Source organism: Sphaeramia orbicularis, chromosome 9 (assembly GCF_902148855.1).
Source record: "Sphaeramia orbicularis chromosome 9, fSphaOr1.1, whole genome shotgun sequence".
Classification (NCBI taxonomy): Eukaryota; Metazoa; Chordata; class Actinopteri; order Kurtiformes; family Apogonidae; genus Sphaeramia; species Sphaeramia orbicularis.
The window spans coordinates 46,039,189-46,055,985 of NC_043965.1; the positions used below are offsets into that span (position 1 = coordinate 46,039,189).

A 16,797-nucleotide genomic window follows, 5' to 3' on the forward strand; every position below is an offset into this window, starting at 1 on the left:
GAATGCACTCGTCACACCAAAGGAGATTTCAAAAATAGTTGGAGTGTCCATAAAGACTGTTTATAATGGAAAGAAGAGAATGACTATGAGCAAAACTATTACGAGAAAGTCTGGAAGATACTATTAAAGAAGAATGGGAGAAGTTGTCACCCCAATATTTGAGGAACACTTGCGCAAGTTTCAGGAAGCGTGTGAAGGTAGAGAAAGGAGGACACATAGAATAAAAACATTTTCTATTATGTAAATTTTCTTGTGGCAAATAAATTCTCATGACTTTCAATCAACTAATTGGTCATACACTGTCTTTCAATCCCTGCCTCAAAATATTGTAAATTTTGCTTCCCCACCCTGTATAAAAACTATCATACAAAATTATACTGAAAATATACACTGAAAAATAAAGTACAGTACAAAGAATATAGAATATAGAAAAGGCCAACTCTATAGCACTGATAGAAGAAACATGCAACATATAAAGGATATATACTAGGTAATAAATCATATGAACAAGAGTATTGCAAACAAGATATTTTGCACATAGTGTATATGGTCAATCTTTTTAATACAGTATGTTTGAGTAAACAAGATCTACTATGAAAAAGAAAACACAAGCACCATTTCAGACTGAACTACACTTTCTGCTGTTTATCTAATACTTCACCATTAGCTTGCTGCAGCAGTGCTTCCACATCCAGACTCTCATTCTCCTTATAGAACAGACGAAATGGCTCAAACATGTATGAGTAGATTTTTGCCATGTCAAAGGCAAACTGGAGTGATACCTAAAAGAAAAACACACCCAGCTAATATATATGCAGTACTGTTTAAACAAAGTACAACCTGAAGGTATTAAATGCAAAGTAAATTCTGACCTTGATGTTGGAGATGACGTTTTGAAAGTGACTGTCATTTTCCAAGATTAAGTCCAAACAAGGGCCTCCTTCATAGATGTCTTCCAATTTCTGAAAGTTGACATGGTGTGCAAAAACACATAAACAATGCATGATAGTTTGATCCAAGAAAAAAAAAAAGTAAGATGGACTAAGATATTCTGCATATACTCATCAATGCTACACTGTTAATTATTTCTGCCTACCTTTTTCACACTTTTGTCGATGAGTGAATCAAAGTCGGGATCTGCTGTAAGTGTCTTAAACGATGAGACTGTTTTCTCAAACTTCCCAATGATCTCTGCAACAGCCTCCTGTTGGAATGAAAATGCTTAGAAATATTAGTCCAAACACATGTTGTGGAAGTATGTGATTATGGGTAAAACTACCTGGAAGTTGTCTTCTGAGGGTACGTAGGTCAAACTACTGGTACTCAACACCAGCTCAGTGATGAACAGAGGTGGATCTTGGGCAACTACCTTCTCCTCGCTCTAATAAAGACACATAAAATGATCATAGCCAGAGCTTCTGTGTTGATAATAGTCAAAGCCACAATACTGTTAATGGTTGTGTAATAATGCATCACCTTCTTAGTCTTGTCTCCCTCAGCGGCCTCAGCAGCATCACTCTGACAGCTCCAGCTCTGTATCTGGGTCTGGGTCGGTGTTCTACCTACCTGCTCCTGGAGGACCACCAGCAGGTTGGACACTCCATTTACAACCAGCATGTGCAACATGTTCACCACCAAATAGTCAACAAGACGGATAAAGCTGTATCAATGAGACAGAAGAGGCTGAGCTGGTTTAATGTCCTAACATTATACATGCCTTTACGTGTAACCTAAGAGCAGATATTAACTACATCATTATATTATTACCCCGCCCCCCAAGTGGAGGCAAGGGGCACTGTTTTTGGTTCGGTTTGTTTGTTTCTTTTTTTCTTTGTTTGTTAACACTTTAGCAGCAGAACTATTGGTTCAATTCACACCAAACTGAGTTTATAGATTGCTAGTGACCCAGAATAGATGTCATTACGTTTTGGGAAAGGTAGGTCAAAGTTAACATTTTTTAGGATTTTTTTAAAAAAAAATCTTCCCATTTACTTATAATTGGCAAAATATGTGCAAGGGGCGGGGTTTGTTGGGCCTGGCACCTGTTGTTTACAAATGCACTTTTCCTATAGGCCAAATGGTCTTCTGTAAAACCAATCAACTGAGTAGAAATGCACTATAAATTACCCACCGGATCATGCGATTTGCAAGGAAAGCAGCATGTATTGGTAGAAGAATGCTCATTTTCATTTCACGATCTGTGACAAAAAATAATGACTACATTAATATTAGTGTTGTACTACTGCAGACTTGACAACAGACGATGTTATATGTTAAAGATGTTTCCACTGTCAGTGTGTACCCACTGTTCAGGTTTGTCTCAAAGTTCCGACAGGCACCAAACGTCACCTTCTTTACCAGCTCTTTAAACTTCTCCAGATCAGTCAGTACCTGGCAAATATGAACAAGTATGGGTAACACCATTTTCTATGCAGGTGTGTCTCAACATTCAGTTTGAATGAGCAGTTTGTACCTCCTGTAGTTGTTGGAACTGGGCGTCCTGGAACTCCTGCAGTGTGTAGGTGTGTTTTTTCTTCATATGAAAAAGCCCTGTTTCACTGATTTGGAAACACATTCTCCTGATGTCCATCAGTGAAGGATTAAGAGACTGTATGATAGATATAAAAGTTAATAATGGCATATCAGCTTACATTCCATTTAAAATGACAAAAACCAGACTTTGAAGTTATTCTATCATTAAAACAATGTATGGACAGATTGATAGAAAATTCAAACTTCCATCTATAAATAAAATTACATCACCTCATTAACAATAAATAAATGTTTTTTGAGGACCTCCTTAGCTCCAAGAATCTTCCTGGTGCAAATCACTTTGCGCCAGGCATTGAAGGGTTTCAATATTTTGAAGTGTGCAAAGAAGGGGATACGCCTGAGCTCACAGTCGATGTTATATTCCTTTTCCCAGCGCTCAAAGGTCACACACTCCATTTCACTCTCACGCACAGATACTACACCCCGATGGCTAATCATCAAGTAATTATTCTTGCTGTACTGATAAATTTTAGGTGAGGAGGAAGGATCCAGCTGTCCATCCTTCATAATGGAAAAGGGCCATTTGGAAGGACTTGACGTGGACACGGTTTTATGAGTCAAATGATCCTGGAGACAGACAGAAAAACACAAGCACAAATAAATGTGATTGTGCAGTAGGAGGAGCACGGTCAGACAAACAGAGCACCAGCTGTTCTGACACTAGCTTTATTTTAGAGTTAGGATGTAACGCATCATTTCACAGTAGAGATATGTCTGGTAAAGAACTGCCTGGACCTTGGGTTTGGACTGGAGGGGGGGCAGGTGGACATGAGGTCGTTCACGGCGTCTGTAAAGCTGCTCTTTTTGTTGAGACAAAGGTGATTTCGTGTCCCATCCAGGAAAAAGCAACTTCTCACGTGCATTTAAGAGGCGGGGATTAGGTTGTGTCCTGGTTATGCGTCTTTTCAGAACAGCCTGAATAAGACAGAAAAAGAAACAAGAACAATAAGAACAATGATCTTTGACTGAATTTATGTTAAATCAATCCTAAATTAGGGTAGATCCAAATCTAACACAACAAAGTTGTATTTCATACAGTTAAATAGTTAATGTGCTGGAGATGAAATGTATGAGTCATTGTTTGGGTAGAACGATGTTACCTGAGTGTCTTTAACGTGGGCTGGAGGCCTGGGGACCATGGTGCACCTCTGTAGTGGTGGGGGGTCATCCAGTTTCCCTGAGACAACAGATACTTTAAATTTACCTCTAACATTAGAACTGTCTGTCTGCCCAGACTGGTGACCCAAAACCTACAGCACATTTCAGTTTGAACGTTTTAGACAAGATAGTTCTGTTCCACATCTGGATCTGGATCTGAGATCTTTCTTAGATAACCTTTACATCACTAGCAGATGGGGCCCTTTGGAATTTTGGAGATATTCTAGTGGAATTATTGAGCATGGTGGATATCAACGAAGAGGCAATGGTCTGCAGTCTCTATTTGAGTTTAAGTTATGATTCCACCAACACAAAGAAGTGGTAGAGTAAAGTATTTGGGCCAGATCAGGTGAAAGTGAACATCAGTGTCAAAAATTTAAGTTTCACAGTCTATCATTTCTCAAATAGACTCATTTTTTAGCTTATGAACTCTATTTTATGGAACTCTTTACAAAATTTCAGTATCACTTGTAGAAAAAGAGATATAAAGATATAATCAATATAAACTGAAACCTAAAAAGGACGAAAATGTGTAAATGCACTATTAACTTTAATACTAATATTTTTTCTTGCTTGTATCAGTGATATTTTAAGTCTGAATCTGTAGGAACTATTTATTCAACAGTACAAGAATATAGAAAGGTTATGTACAATCCAATTATTAGTCAAATATGCTCTGCTATTAGCTGTATATATCACTTCAGTTGTAATATGTATGTTCAATAAAAGTTTATTAACATATTTGTAGAGTTTTAGTTCCAGTAAAGTCTTTTATTCTGATACTGAACAAAGTGACAAAGTGCTGTCCCTGTGTCACAACATATTAGTGTTTATAAAAAATTATCATTTCAACATTTTTATCCAATATTGATCACAGTTGTAGTTTAACATCAGAGCTAAAGCCCTATGTTTCATTTAGGATCAGTTTCTTATGAGAACAGCATGTTTTGTACATTTGTGTAAAGTGAAAAAAAAAAAAAAAAAAAAGTTCATTTTGAGTCCCTGTGTCACACAGCAGTAATTCAAGTATTTTTACCCCAAAATGGTATTTCTGTAAATTGTAACTGAGACCTATTCATACATGTATTAAACATGGAGATAAGTTATTTAGTTTAAACACAGACTATTGAACAGGACATATGTCCCCATGTCACCACTTGATCTGGCCCATCTTCCATTTTGTAATGTTGCTATTTCTGTTCACAACACATGAAAGATATTCAAAGACCTGACCACAAAGCTTTAAAGTGTTCCAGATGTAATTTATTTTACTTATTTTTCTACATTTAGTTGCATATTTTAATATTTTTTCTTCAGTTTTGCTCAGTTTGTGGCTTATTTTGTTCACGTTACTTGACTTGTTGACTAATTTTGGTTCAAATTATTGATGACTTTGACTGTTGGTGTCATTTTGTTGCTTATTTATTTATTTGTTTGTTTGTTTCTTTTCTTCTTTCTTTCTTTCTTTCTGTTTGCTTATGGTCATGTTCTCTATGGGAACCTCTGAATGTCCAAATAGGTTATATATGATGACCATGTAAAGACGACAAACTGTATTTTATAATTATTGACATGTATTGATAGGATTAGTGGATCAACAGGTATTAACCCTTTCATGCATGAATTATGAGAACTTTATTCGAGATTTTTTTCCTGAGTGTTTTTCTTCCTCTTTAGGCATGAGACATATGAGATTTTGGAATGTTAGCAGAACCGACAGGTTTTTTTAGTCTTTTGGCCTGCATTGGTATTTATTCATTACTTATTGTTGATTATTTAATGCATTTATTCGTACTTGCTTCCATTGATCTTGTATTTGTACACTGATTTATGTTTGTCACATTGCACTTTGGCTGTAGGCTGATGTCTGTGGTAAGCTGCAAATGAATTGTCCGTATGAGATACATAAAGTTTTCTGAATCTGAATGAAAAAAACAATGCGATTGAAATTTTTTTATGACCCTATTTTTCATGGAGTCCCAAAAATGTCCACTCAGCTGGACACCATGCATTTAGTTTTTGAAGCAAAGAAACATATTTAAAACCCATAATCAGAAAGTGATATACTGTGTGAAAACTATTAAATAAAAACATTTTTCATGCGGCTAATCTGATGTTTTCTCATATTTTAACATACTCTAATTCTAGTTATTGCACACTTCACAGAGACAACATGCAAAAAACAAACCTTTTTGATTAAGAAAACTACAGATTAGATTACAGTCTAATAACAACTAGCAACTGATTCACATTGAAACATATTACTGCAGAATAGGTTTATAAAAAACAGCAAAGTTACAGTAATGGTATGAATTGCAGTGTATCAGATGATACATTCACTGCAAAAATCAAAATCTTACCAAGTGTATTTTTCTCATTTCTAGTCAAAATATCTCATCACACATAATATAAGACATAATCATAATAAGAGTAATTTTTCAGTGAGATATAAGATCTGATTTTTAGACAATAGATCTTGAAAATCATATTTCAAGAAATCTTACCAAGATAACTTTCACTTGTTCCATCGGCAGATTTGTTTTTTGCTTAATTCAAGATTTTTCACATATTTCAAGATTTTTTTTCTTGCTTAATTCAAACAAAAAAATCTGCCTATGGAACAAGTGAAAATTATCTTGGTAATCTTATTTCTTGAAATAAGATTTTCAAGCTCTATTGTCTAAAAATAAGTTCTTATATCTCACTGAAAAGTTACTCTTTAGGTCAGGGGTGTCAAACTCATTTTAGTTCAGGGGCCACATTCAGGTAAATTTGATCTGAAGTGGGCTGAACCAGTAAAATAATAACATAATAATATATAAATAATGTCAACTCCAAACTTTCCTCTATGTTTTAGAGTGAAAAAAGTAAAATTGCATTATGAAAATGTTTACATCTACAAACAGTCTTCTCAAACATTGTGAATGAACATGAACAAACTGAAAAAATATCTGTAATTTTAACAATATCATGTTTCAGTTTATCATTTACACATGTACATTATACACTGAACAAAAATATAAACGCACCACTTTTGTTTTTGCTCCCATTTTTCATGAGCTGAACGCAAAGATCTAAAACTTTTTCTATGTACACAAAAGGCCTATTTCTCTCAAATATTGTTCATAAATTTGTCTAAATCTGTGTTAGGGAGCACTTCTCCTTTGTCCTTTGCTGAGATAATCCATCCACCTCACAGGTGTGGCATATCAAGATCCTGATTAGACAGCAGGATTATTGCACAGGTGTGACTTAGGCTGGCCACAATAAATGGCCACTCTAAAATGTGCACTTTTACTGTATTGGGTGGTTCAGGGGGGTCAGAAAACCAGTCAGTATTTGGTGTGACCACCATTTTCCTCGTACAGTCTTCTTCATGAATTCTCTGAAACAGCTTTGGAGATGGCTTATGGTAGAGAAATGAACATTCAGTTCACAGGCAAAAGCTCTGGTGGAGATTCCTGAAGTCAGCATGCCAATTGCATATTCCCTCAAAACTTGTGACATCTGTGGTATTGTGCTGTGTGATAAAACTGCACATTTTAGAGTGGCCTTTTATTGTGGCCAGCCTAAGTCACACCTGTGCAAAAATCATGCTGTCTAATCAGCGTCTTGATATGCCACACCTGTGAGGTGGATGGATTATCTCAGCAAAGAAGAAGTGTTCACTCACACAAATTTAGACAGATTTGTGAACAATATTTGAGAGAAATAAACCTTGTGTGTACACAGAAAAAGTTTTAGATCTTTGAGTTCAGCTCATGAAAAATGGGAGCAAAAACAAAAGTCGTGCATTTATATTTTTGTTCAGTATATATAACTTACAGATCACAGTAGGTCTACAAATACACAAAACATTTATTAACAGGTGGAATATTGTTAAAATTGCACTTCTCTTAAGACATTTCAGGTTGTTCACATTTTTTTTTGCAAAATTATACTTTGTTTTAGTGCAAATACATGAAAATATTTACATTTACAAAGAGAAAAATTTGAAGTGATGAGTATTTATAAGTTATTGGGTAGTATTTTACTGATCATACCCATTTGAGATTGAATTGGTTCGATTGTGGAACCTGAACTAAAATGATTGTTAATATCTTAGTGTAATTTTAGCATTTCACAAATTCATCCCAAGGGCCATAATGGACCCTGTGGTGGGCCAGATTTGGCCCCCGGGCCGCATGTTTGACACCTGTGCTTTAGGTGATTATGTCTTATTTTAAGTGTGATGAGATATTTTGACTAGAAATGAAAAAATACACATGGTATGGTGTTGGTTTTTACAGTGTACAAGAGAACAGCTGTAGATTAGCTGTCCACTGCAGTGACCAGTATGCATGAAAGAGTTCAACTGGTCCATCAGTAGGTGGTTTTGGTTAAAGGTGGATGTTTGGGTCTTTAAGGGTTAATCAGTCAAGCCTCATCTGGGTCAGTACCAAGTAGGTTAGTGTTAGTAATGGGTTCTGGGGGTTCCTTGGTCTCACCTCTGGACCCGGGCCTTGGGTCGGACCTCGGTGATGTGGTCCTACCTCTGGACCCGGGCCTTGGGTCGGTCCTCGGTGATGTGGTCCCACCTCTGGACCCGGGCCTTGGGTCGGACCTCGGTGATGTGGTCCTACCTCTGGACCCGGGCCTTGGGTCGGTCCTCGGTGATGTGGTCCCACCTCTGGACCCGGGCCTTGGGTCGGTTCGGTTCGGCAGAGCGGCTGAAGCTGTGGCCATGTCCTGACAGAAAACAGAACACATCCACCTACAGTTGAACAGACTGCTAACAGGGTCCTTTACATAAGTTAGCTTAAATGTATTCAGAACCCGTTACTTTATAAAAAGGCAGTTTATCCTGGACCAGGTTCGGTACGTACCCGGAAGTGAGCTGTTGTTAGGTTACGTGACCCAAAAGGTAGTTTCACTCATTAACCTTTAGCTTCTTTTGAACTCCCCAAACTTCCATGAATACTGTCTTCAAATGGTATAAGAACCCAACAGTGTACGGTTTCCTAGCAACAGTCTCCCGGCATGCAACGCTTCCAAACATGGACTGATTGCCGGTGTTGTGCCATAATACGTATCCCGGCTCAGAATTGTTTCCTCTGGCCGCGGGAGCATAATTTCGACTTTTTAATGTTAAAATTATGGCAGAAAAAGTCATAATTATGAGAGAAAAAGGCGAAATTATGCTCCTGCGGCCAGAGGAAACAGTTCTGACCCGGGTTACGTATTATGGCAAAACATAGGTTTTGTTTTCAGAAAACAAAAGTTTACCATCTTCACAGCCTTTTTTCCCCCAGTTTATTTATTTATTTATTTATTTATTTTATTTATTTATTTATTCATTTTACATTTTTACATAGTACATATTTAAAACTACGGCGTATTAGGGCCACATAAGAAAATAAAAACTCTTGTCACTACGAGAATAAAGTCGTTATTTAACCAGAATAAAGTCGTATTAAAAAAAAAACAAAAAAACAAAACCTCATTATCTAACGAGAAGTCGTTATTTACCAAGAATAAAGTCGTTAATTAACGAGAATAAAGTCGTATTTTTTAAAAAAATCTCATTATTTAACGAGAGTAAAGTCGTATTTTTTTTTAAGTCATTATTTAACGAGAATAAATTCATTAATTAACGAGAATAAAGTCATTATTTAATGAGAATACAGTCGTAGTTTTAAAAAACTCATTATTTAACGAGAATGAAGTCCTTATTTAACCAGAATTAAGTCGTTGTTTTTTTTTTTTTTTTTTTAAAACTCATTATTCAACGAGAAGCCATTCATTACCAAGAATAAAGTCGTTAATTAACGAGAATAAAGTCGTATTAAAAAAAAAAAAAAAAAACTCATTATTTAACGAGAATAAAGTCGTAGTTTTAAAAAAAGTCATTATTTAATGAGAATAAAGTCGTTAATTAACGAGAATAAAGTCGTATTTAAAAAAAACTCATTATTTAACGAGAGTAAAGTCGTATTTTTTTAAAGTCATTATTTAACGAGAATAAATTCATTAATTAACGAGAATAAAGTCATTATTTAATGAGAATACAGTCGTAGTTTTAAAAAACTCATTATTTAACAAGAATGAAGTCCTTATTTAACCAGAATTAAGTCGTATTTTTTTTTAAACTCATTATTCAACGAGAAGCCATTCATTACCAAGAATAAAGTCGTTAATTAACGAGAATAAAGTCGTATTAAAAAAAAACAAAAAAACTCATTATTTAACGAGAATAAAGTCGTAGTTTAAAAAAAAGTCATTATTTAATGAGAATAAAGTCGTTAATTAACGAGAATAAAGTCGTATTTAAAAAAAAAACTCATTATTTAACGAGAAGAATAAAGTCATTAATTAACGAGAAAAAAGTTGTATTAAAAAAAAAAAAATTAACGAGAATAAAGTCGTAGTTTCAAAAAACTAATTATTTAACGAGAATAAAGATGTTAATCAACGAGAATAAAGTCGTATTATTATGAGATTAAAGTCGTACTATTTTTGAAAATTCTACAGTTTCCGGTTTTACAGCGAAGGCAACAAGTGAAGCAGACACTTTCCCTTCTGTTGGACTAAAAACTCCCAGTAGAATCCCCACAGTTTGTTCAGAAACACCAAACCCTCTGTGTTTAGTTCTCTGGTGTTTCCACTGATAGTTCTACAGCTGAACACTTCATCAGTTTCTCTTCCACAAAAGAGGAAATTTACTACAAATCAGTTCAGCTCTTACAACAAACCCAAAAGTGTGCAAACTCTCTTCAAAGTCCTTAGACTAATGATAATGTGGTGATGAAGGATAGACTCAGTATTTGGCCTTTGTGCAGAACCCCCAAATGAAAGGAGAACTGCACTAAATGTTCACAGTTCTACATTATTTGATGAGTGGGTACGACTTTATTCTCATTAAATAATGACTTTATTCTCGTTAAATAATGAGTTTTTACTTTATTCTTGTTAAATAATGACTTTATTCTCGTAATGACAATTGTTTTTATTTTCTTATGTGGCCCTAATACGCCGTCATATAAAACAACAAAGCCTACTGTATATTTCTGTTTTTTTTTCTGTACTTGTTATAAAAGAGTTAATTTACATGTTTTTTTTTGTATTTGTGTATTTGTATTTGTGTCACGTGCAGGTGCAATGGGTAACGTACAAACCACTAGGGTGTTGGAATGGTACATGTTTATACTTCTCATCCAACCACAATCAAATCCACTCTATCCACATGTGACACGATTTATCTGGATAGATTTTTTTTATTTGAATGATGACAAGCAGGAAAGAAAATGAACTGAAACAGGAGTAACAAGGCTATTTTTAAAATGTAAGGAGTAGAAAGTACAGATAATTGTATGAAAATGTAAAGAGTAGAAGTAAAAAGTCAGCTGAACGATAATTACTTCAGTAAAGTATAGAAAATCTAAATTTCTACTTAAGTAAGGTAACAAAGTATTTGTACTTTGTTACTTGACTCCTCTGGAGGTGGACAACAGCGTCTGGGTTCAACTCTGACAAAACAACAGCAGCTTGGACCAGAGCAGACTCAGGACCTCTTCCCTTGTAGACCCATATGTCTGCAGGGTCCCAGTCCTCAAACACAAACGTGAAATGACTTTTAATGGATGTGTACCCAGTGTTCAGTACATCTGTGTGTTTCTTAAGGGTTAAAGTCCATGTCATCTGCAAACATTAATGATTCAACTTTATGACTGGCCTTTCTCTTTTTTACTGCACTGCTATGATGGTGCTACCGTGATCATTTAGGCAATTCAATTCAACTGGTGCAGCTCAGTCAGATGCAGGGATTCCCATCTATTTAAACTTAAACACAGACTCCACTGGGAGCAGAAGGAGGTGATTTTCTTGTTCTTGTTGTTGAAGACGCGATTCCAGGAGGGGAATGATTAAGAAGGTGTTGCTGGGTGTTGTTTGTGGTGCTGCTGTCCTGACTGTAGGGATCCTCATCGGACATTTCGGTATCACCAAGAGCGGCCCCTCGGCTCCGTACTGGGTCAACGATGTGGCCAAGGATGTGGACGAGAGCCTCATCAAGACATTCCTATCTGAAGTGGACAATGTCAAGATTGGGGAGAACCTTAAGTAAGAGATTATCACTGATACTCAAAAAAGAAACAGAATCACCTGAAAAATATTTCAAACCTGTGGCAGATTTTGTATTTGGTTTTATGATACAATCAACAAAATGTTCACTTTAACCGATAAAGATCCACATATCCACCTTTAACTGAAACCATCTACTGATATAAACTGTTAAATACATGTTGGTCCACTAATCCTAATAATACACATGTCAATAATTGGTATAAAATTCAGTTTGTCATCTTGGGAACAAGGCTTGAGAAACCAGGACCAACAAGAAAAGGAACTCCAGTAAGTGTTATTAAGCAAATAATGAATTAAAGGGATCAAAGGATGATATTGGATCAAGTCTCCAATATGGAACTACAGCCCAAGGATCCAGAACATGGAATTAAAACCTTCTTAACCCTCAAAGACCTAAACCATCTACTAAAGGAACTGTTTCATACCTGATGATCCACAATTCTTATCAATATTTGTCTGTAATTGGTGTAAAATACAGTTTGTCATCTTTTCATGGTCATCAGATATGACCCATTTGGACATTCAGAGGCTCCGTAGTTACCATGGAAACACTGTCATCTTCTACAACATTGATTCACCAGTAAAATCCATGGAGTTGGATCAATGACAGTGGATGGACACACTAGGATTATGTTCAGTTAATGAGAGATTTGACTGAAAAAGACACTTTTACTCCAGTTGTCTCTGTTTTGATATAATAGCCTTTAAATTCACTCTGATCTACATGATCAGTAAATTAAATACAAGAGAAGTCCTGATTTACAGAGAAAAATGCAAAATGCAGAGGAGAGTAATATATTAAATGGTGAAAAATCACTTAAGGTTAGATTTAGAGAAAAATAAATAATTTGGAACTTAACACAAAAGTTGAGGGTCTTTAAGGAATGATGAGATGTTATGGACAATGGAGGATACAAGAATGAAAGCACTGAACGGATGAAATTATTGACCTTGTTTGAGGGTCTTTTCCTAATTGGAGGTCTTTAGAATACTGCAAATGGATTATGAGTAGGTTCCACTAAAAACAAAGAGGATGCAAAAGCACACAAATTCTATACTCCAATAGAAGTAGAGACACTTATATCACAAAAAGACTCAAGGAAGAGTGATAAGATAAGATAAGATAAGATAAGATAAGATAAGATAAGATAAGATAAGATAAGATGAGATAAGATAGAACTTTATTGTCCACAAAAGTGGACATTTGGTTCACATCTCTGCAAGATAAACCCAAGATATACACAAAACATAACAAAGACAACCAACATTTAACATTCAACATTAATGTGAAAACCTACACAAAAAATGACAGATTTAAGATTATAAGAGTTTACAAGTACAGATTTACTCAAATACACTCAGATATTTCTATAGAAACAGTGACGGTTAAATGCAACGTACAGTTTCCAGTGTAACAAAACTGTTTTTGTTTCATCTCGGTTACTTTTTTCCATGGTTTCCACCTTACTGTATCTGCTGTTTGTCATATGTGCAGTAGATCCACCAAGGGATTGTTTTTCTATATGTTTAATTATTCCATACATTTACCGAAGGGTTGGCGGTTCGAATCCCACTCTGTCCTAGTCAGTCTGGTGTGTGCTTGGGCAAGACACTTCACCCTCCCTGCCTCCAGAGCCACCCACACTGGTATATGAATGTTCGGTGGTGGCCGGAGGGGCCATAGGCGCAAAATGGCAGCCACACTTCTGTCAGTCTGCCCCAGGGCAACTGTGGCGACAGATGTAGTTTACCACCACCAGAGTGTGAATGTGAGAGCGAATGAATAATGGGTGAATAATGTAAAGCGCTTTGGGTGTCTAGAAAAGCGCTATATAAATCCAATCCATTATACATTTAGGCTGAAGTTTGTTTTTATGGTGGAAAGTTGCAAAAAGTTTCCACTAAGTAAAAATTATCAATAAGAAGGTAAAAATATTTGACTTGCAGTATTTAACTGGAGGCCTATTCAGGTCTCAGACAGAAGAAACATCACACATTTGATTCCTTTATACCTTTGTTTTTTTTTTAAAGGGAGTTGACCAAAGTGCCCCATATGGCCACTACAGCTGGAGACGAACAGACAGTCCAGTTTATGCTGAAGAGATGGCAGGATCCTAATTCTGGTCTGGACGAAGCCTGGAGAGAGGAGTACATGGTGTACCTGTCCTTTCCTGATCCACAAAAGCCCAACAAGGTCACTGTAGGTGAGTGAGTGCACATGTTCACACCATTCTCTACCAATCTGAGTCTATCAAAGTAGTCCGATTTTGACAGATGCTATTAAAAAAAACAGGCATATGTGAATTTAAGACCCTGACATATGAACTTATTGAATAAGAATGAACAGGCCTCTGCTCAGGATGATGCTCCAGATCACAGGTGTCAAACATGCGGCCCAGGGGCCAAATCTAGCCCGCCAATGGTTCCATTCTGGCCTGTAGGATGAAAGAGCAAAATTTAACCTGAACAGTCCAGGTTGTCCAAATCCTTTTGGTTCAGGTTCCACATACAGACCAATGTGATCTACAGTAAAAATAACAACACAATAACGTATAAATAATGACAATGACAAAATTTCTTTGTGAAAAATTATGTGGAAAAAAACTTCAGTAAAAAAAGAAAAAAACACTGTGAAAATATTAACATTTACAAAACTACTCTTTCACAATAAAATGCACATAAATACATAAATTAAAACAAAGATGAACAACCCGAAATGTACAATTTTAACAATATTCTGCCTGTTACTAAATGTTTTGTGCATTTATGGATCCACTGTGACCTGGAGTTTTGTTAATAATAAGAGATGGAATATTGTAGAAATTGTTCAAATTTTAGTTCCAAACTCCAAAATTTTCACAATATTCTGCCTGTTACCAAATATTTACATAACACTGCGTGTAAATGTACATGATAAATAATAAGTCGAGGCATAATATTGCTAAAATTTTGGAGTTTGGAACTAAAATTTGAACAATTTCTACAACATTACATCTCGTATTATTGTAGAAATTGTTAAAATTTTAGTTCCAAGCTCCAAAATTTTCACAATATTCTGTCTGTTACCAAATGTTTATGTCATATTGTGTGTAATGTACATGTATAAATAATAAGTCGAGGCATAATATTGTTAAAATTGCACTAATTTTTCAAATGAAATTTCTGTTTTTTCAGGTTATTCACATCTTTTTTGTAAAATGTCAACATTTTCATAATTTAATTGGGGTTTTTTTTTGTAATAAAACAAACAGAAAAACTTGGATTTCTCATTATATATAGATTATTAGTCATTATTTTACTGGTCCAGCCCGCTTGAGATCAAATTGGGCTAAATATGGCCCCTGAACCAAAATGAGTTTGACACCCCTGCTCCACATAATGGGAACATGTTGGATGGATGGACAGTGTTTCATTAGATTTTTCCATAAAATCAGTGCAATAACTTTTGAAAAATGAAGTAGATTTCTATATGCTGGACACTGAGGCCTGATTTACTAAAGGTTTGTGTGTGTAAAAACTTGCCCAAACTTGCCTGCACACTCAAAAACATGTTGAAGCTTATTTACAAACAGGACGCACTGAGGGTCGTGTCTCTCAAATGGACAAAATAGCTCACACAACCCATTTAGTGCGTTTGCCTTGATGAATATGCAATATCTGCATTTCTGGCAGAACGCGCAACATTATTGGGAGTAGATGCAGATATTTATTGAGCGCACAAAATGTGATTTACCAAACCTGAAACTGATTGCGGTGGCTGACTTTGTGTCTATTTTTATCCCATCTGAAAGGCAGGTTTTAACTGGCACAGCTTCGTGAAAAACTGGCTCTAGTTGTTGTGGTGAGGAGGCGACATAGGCCCAACCAAAGGCAACACAGAACCAGTCTGTTCTGTTTGTGTCAACATTTTTGGAGTGATGTAAGAAAAATTAATTGAGACGTATGGTCTATCCAGCAACACCATTATAGAACTTCTAGATCAGGGGTGTCAAACTCATTTTAGTTCACAGGCCACATTAAGCTAAGTTTGATCTGAAGTGGGCCGGACCAGTGAAATAATAACATAATAATATATAAATAATGTCAACTCCAAACTTTCCTCTATGTTTTAGAGCGAAAAAAGTAAAATTATGTGATCAAAATGTTTACATCTATCAATGATCCTTTAAAATAATGTGAATATTATGAACAAACTGAAATTTCTTAAGAAAAGTTAAATGCAATTTTAACGATCTTCTGTCTCAGTTTATCATTTAAACATGTAAATTACAACATACAGATCACAGTGGATCAACAAATACACAAAACATTTAATAACAGGCAGAATATGGGAAAACTTGCACTTCAGACATTTCAAAATGTTCATATTTGTTAGAACCAGTGACACAAGACTTGGACCCAAATGCACAACCAACAGACAGGAATAAAGTTAAAGAGTGTTTATTAAACACGGACAAAATTAACAGTTCACAAAAAGGTTTCGTTAAGGAGTCTTCGCAGGTCAGACTGTGTGAATTCGTCACGGCGTCCGAGACCAGCAAGGGAAACTCTCTGCCCGGGTCGGGAGCACACGAGGGTAACCCGACTAGGAGGAAACAGAGGAGAGTCAGGGGACAGACCAGGTCATACACAGAGGATCCAGAAAACAGGCAACGGTACATGGGGATAAAGCAAAGCACTAACCGCGAGTCCAGGCAAAAGTCGAAAACCAGTGAGGCAGAATCAGGCAGAGGTACAGGCAGGGATCAGGCAGGCTCAGAAGTCGGGGAACAAACCGGGTCAGGAACGAACAGACAGGCAGACGAACAGGTTCAGAGAATCGCTGGTAAGTATACACAACACAAGGAAGGAATACGAACTGGCACAGGACAGGGGAAAACACAGGGCTTAAATACACAGAAGGGAGGGAAGACAGTGAGACACAGGTGGAACAAATCAGGGCGGAGACAGGTAATCAACACAGGT

General features: G+C 36.1%; 2 protein-coding genes across 2 annotated transcripts in view; one reads left to right on the plus strand and one right to left on the minus strand.

Moving 5' to 3' along the window:
• dnah6 (dynein, axonemal, heavy chain 6) overlaps positions 1-3,692 on the minus strand; it is a 121,574-nt gene extending 117,882 nt beyond the window's left edge. Inside the window, 10 exon segments of the mRNA XM_030144237.1 lie at positions 662-782; positions 873-962; positions 1,097-1,204; positions 1,280-1,375; positions 1,477-1,660; positions 2,303-2,391; positions 2,474-2,608; positions 2,764-3,120; positions 3,289-3,468; positions 3,654-3,692. Coding sequence (XP_030000097.1) covers positions 662-782; positions 873-962; positions 1,097-1,204; positions 1,280-1,375; positions 1,477-1,660; positions 2,303-2,391; positions 2,474-2,608; positions 2,764-3,120; positions 3,289-3,468; positions 3,654-3,692 — 1,399 coding nt within the window.
• Positions 3,693-11,608: 7,916 nt separating this feature from the next.
• The window catches only part of naaladl1 (N-acetylated alpha-linked acidic dipeptidase like 1), a 41,827-nt gene continuing 36,638 nt past the window's right edge, over positions 11,609-16,797 (plus strand). The window contains exons 1-2 of the mRNA XM_030143762.1: positions 11,609-11,808; positions 13,864-14,036. Coding sequence (XP_029999622.1) covers positions 11,609-11,808; positions 13,864-14,036 — 373 coding nt within the window. The remainder of the gene's footprint in view (positions 11,809-13,863; positions 14,037-16,797) is intronic.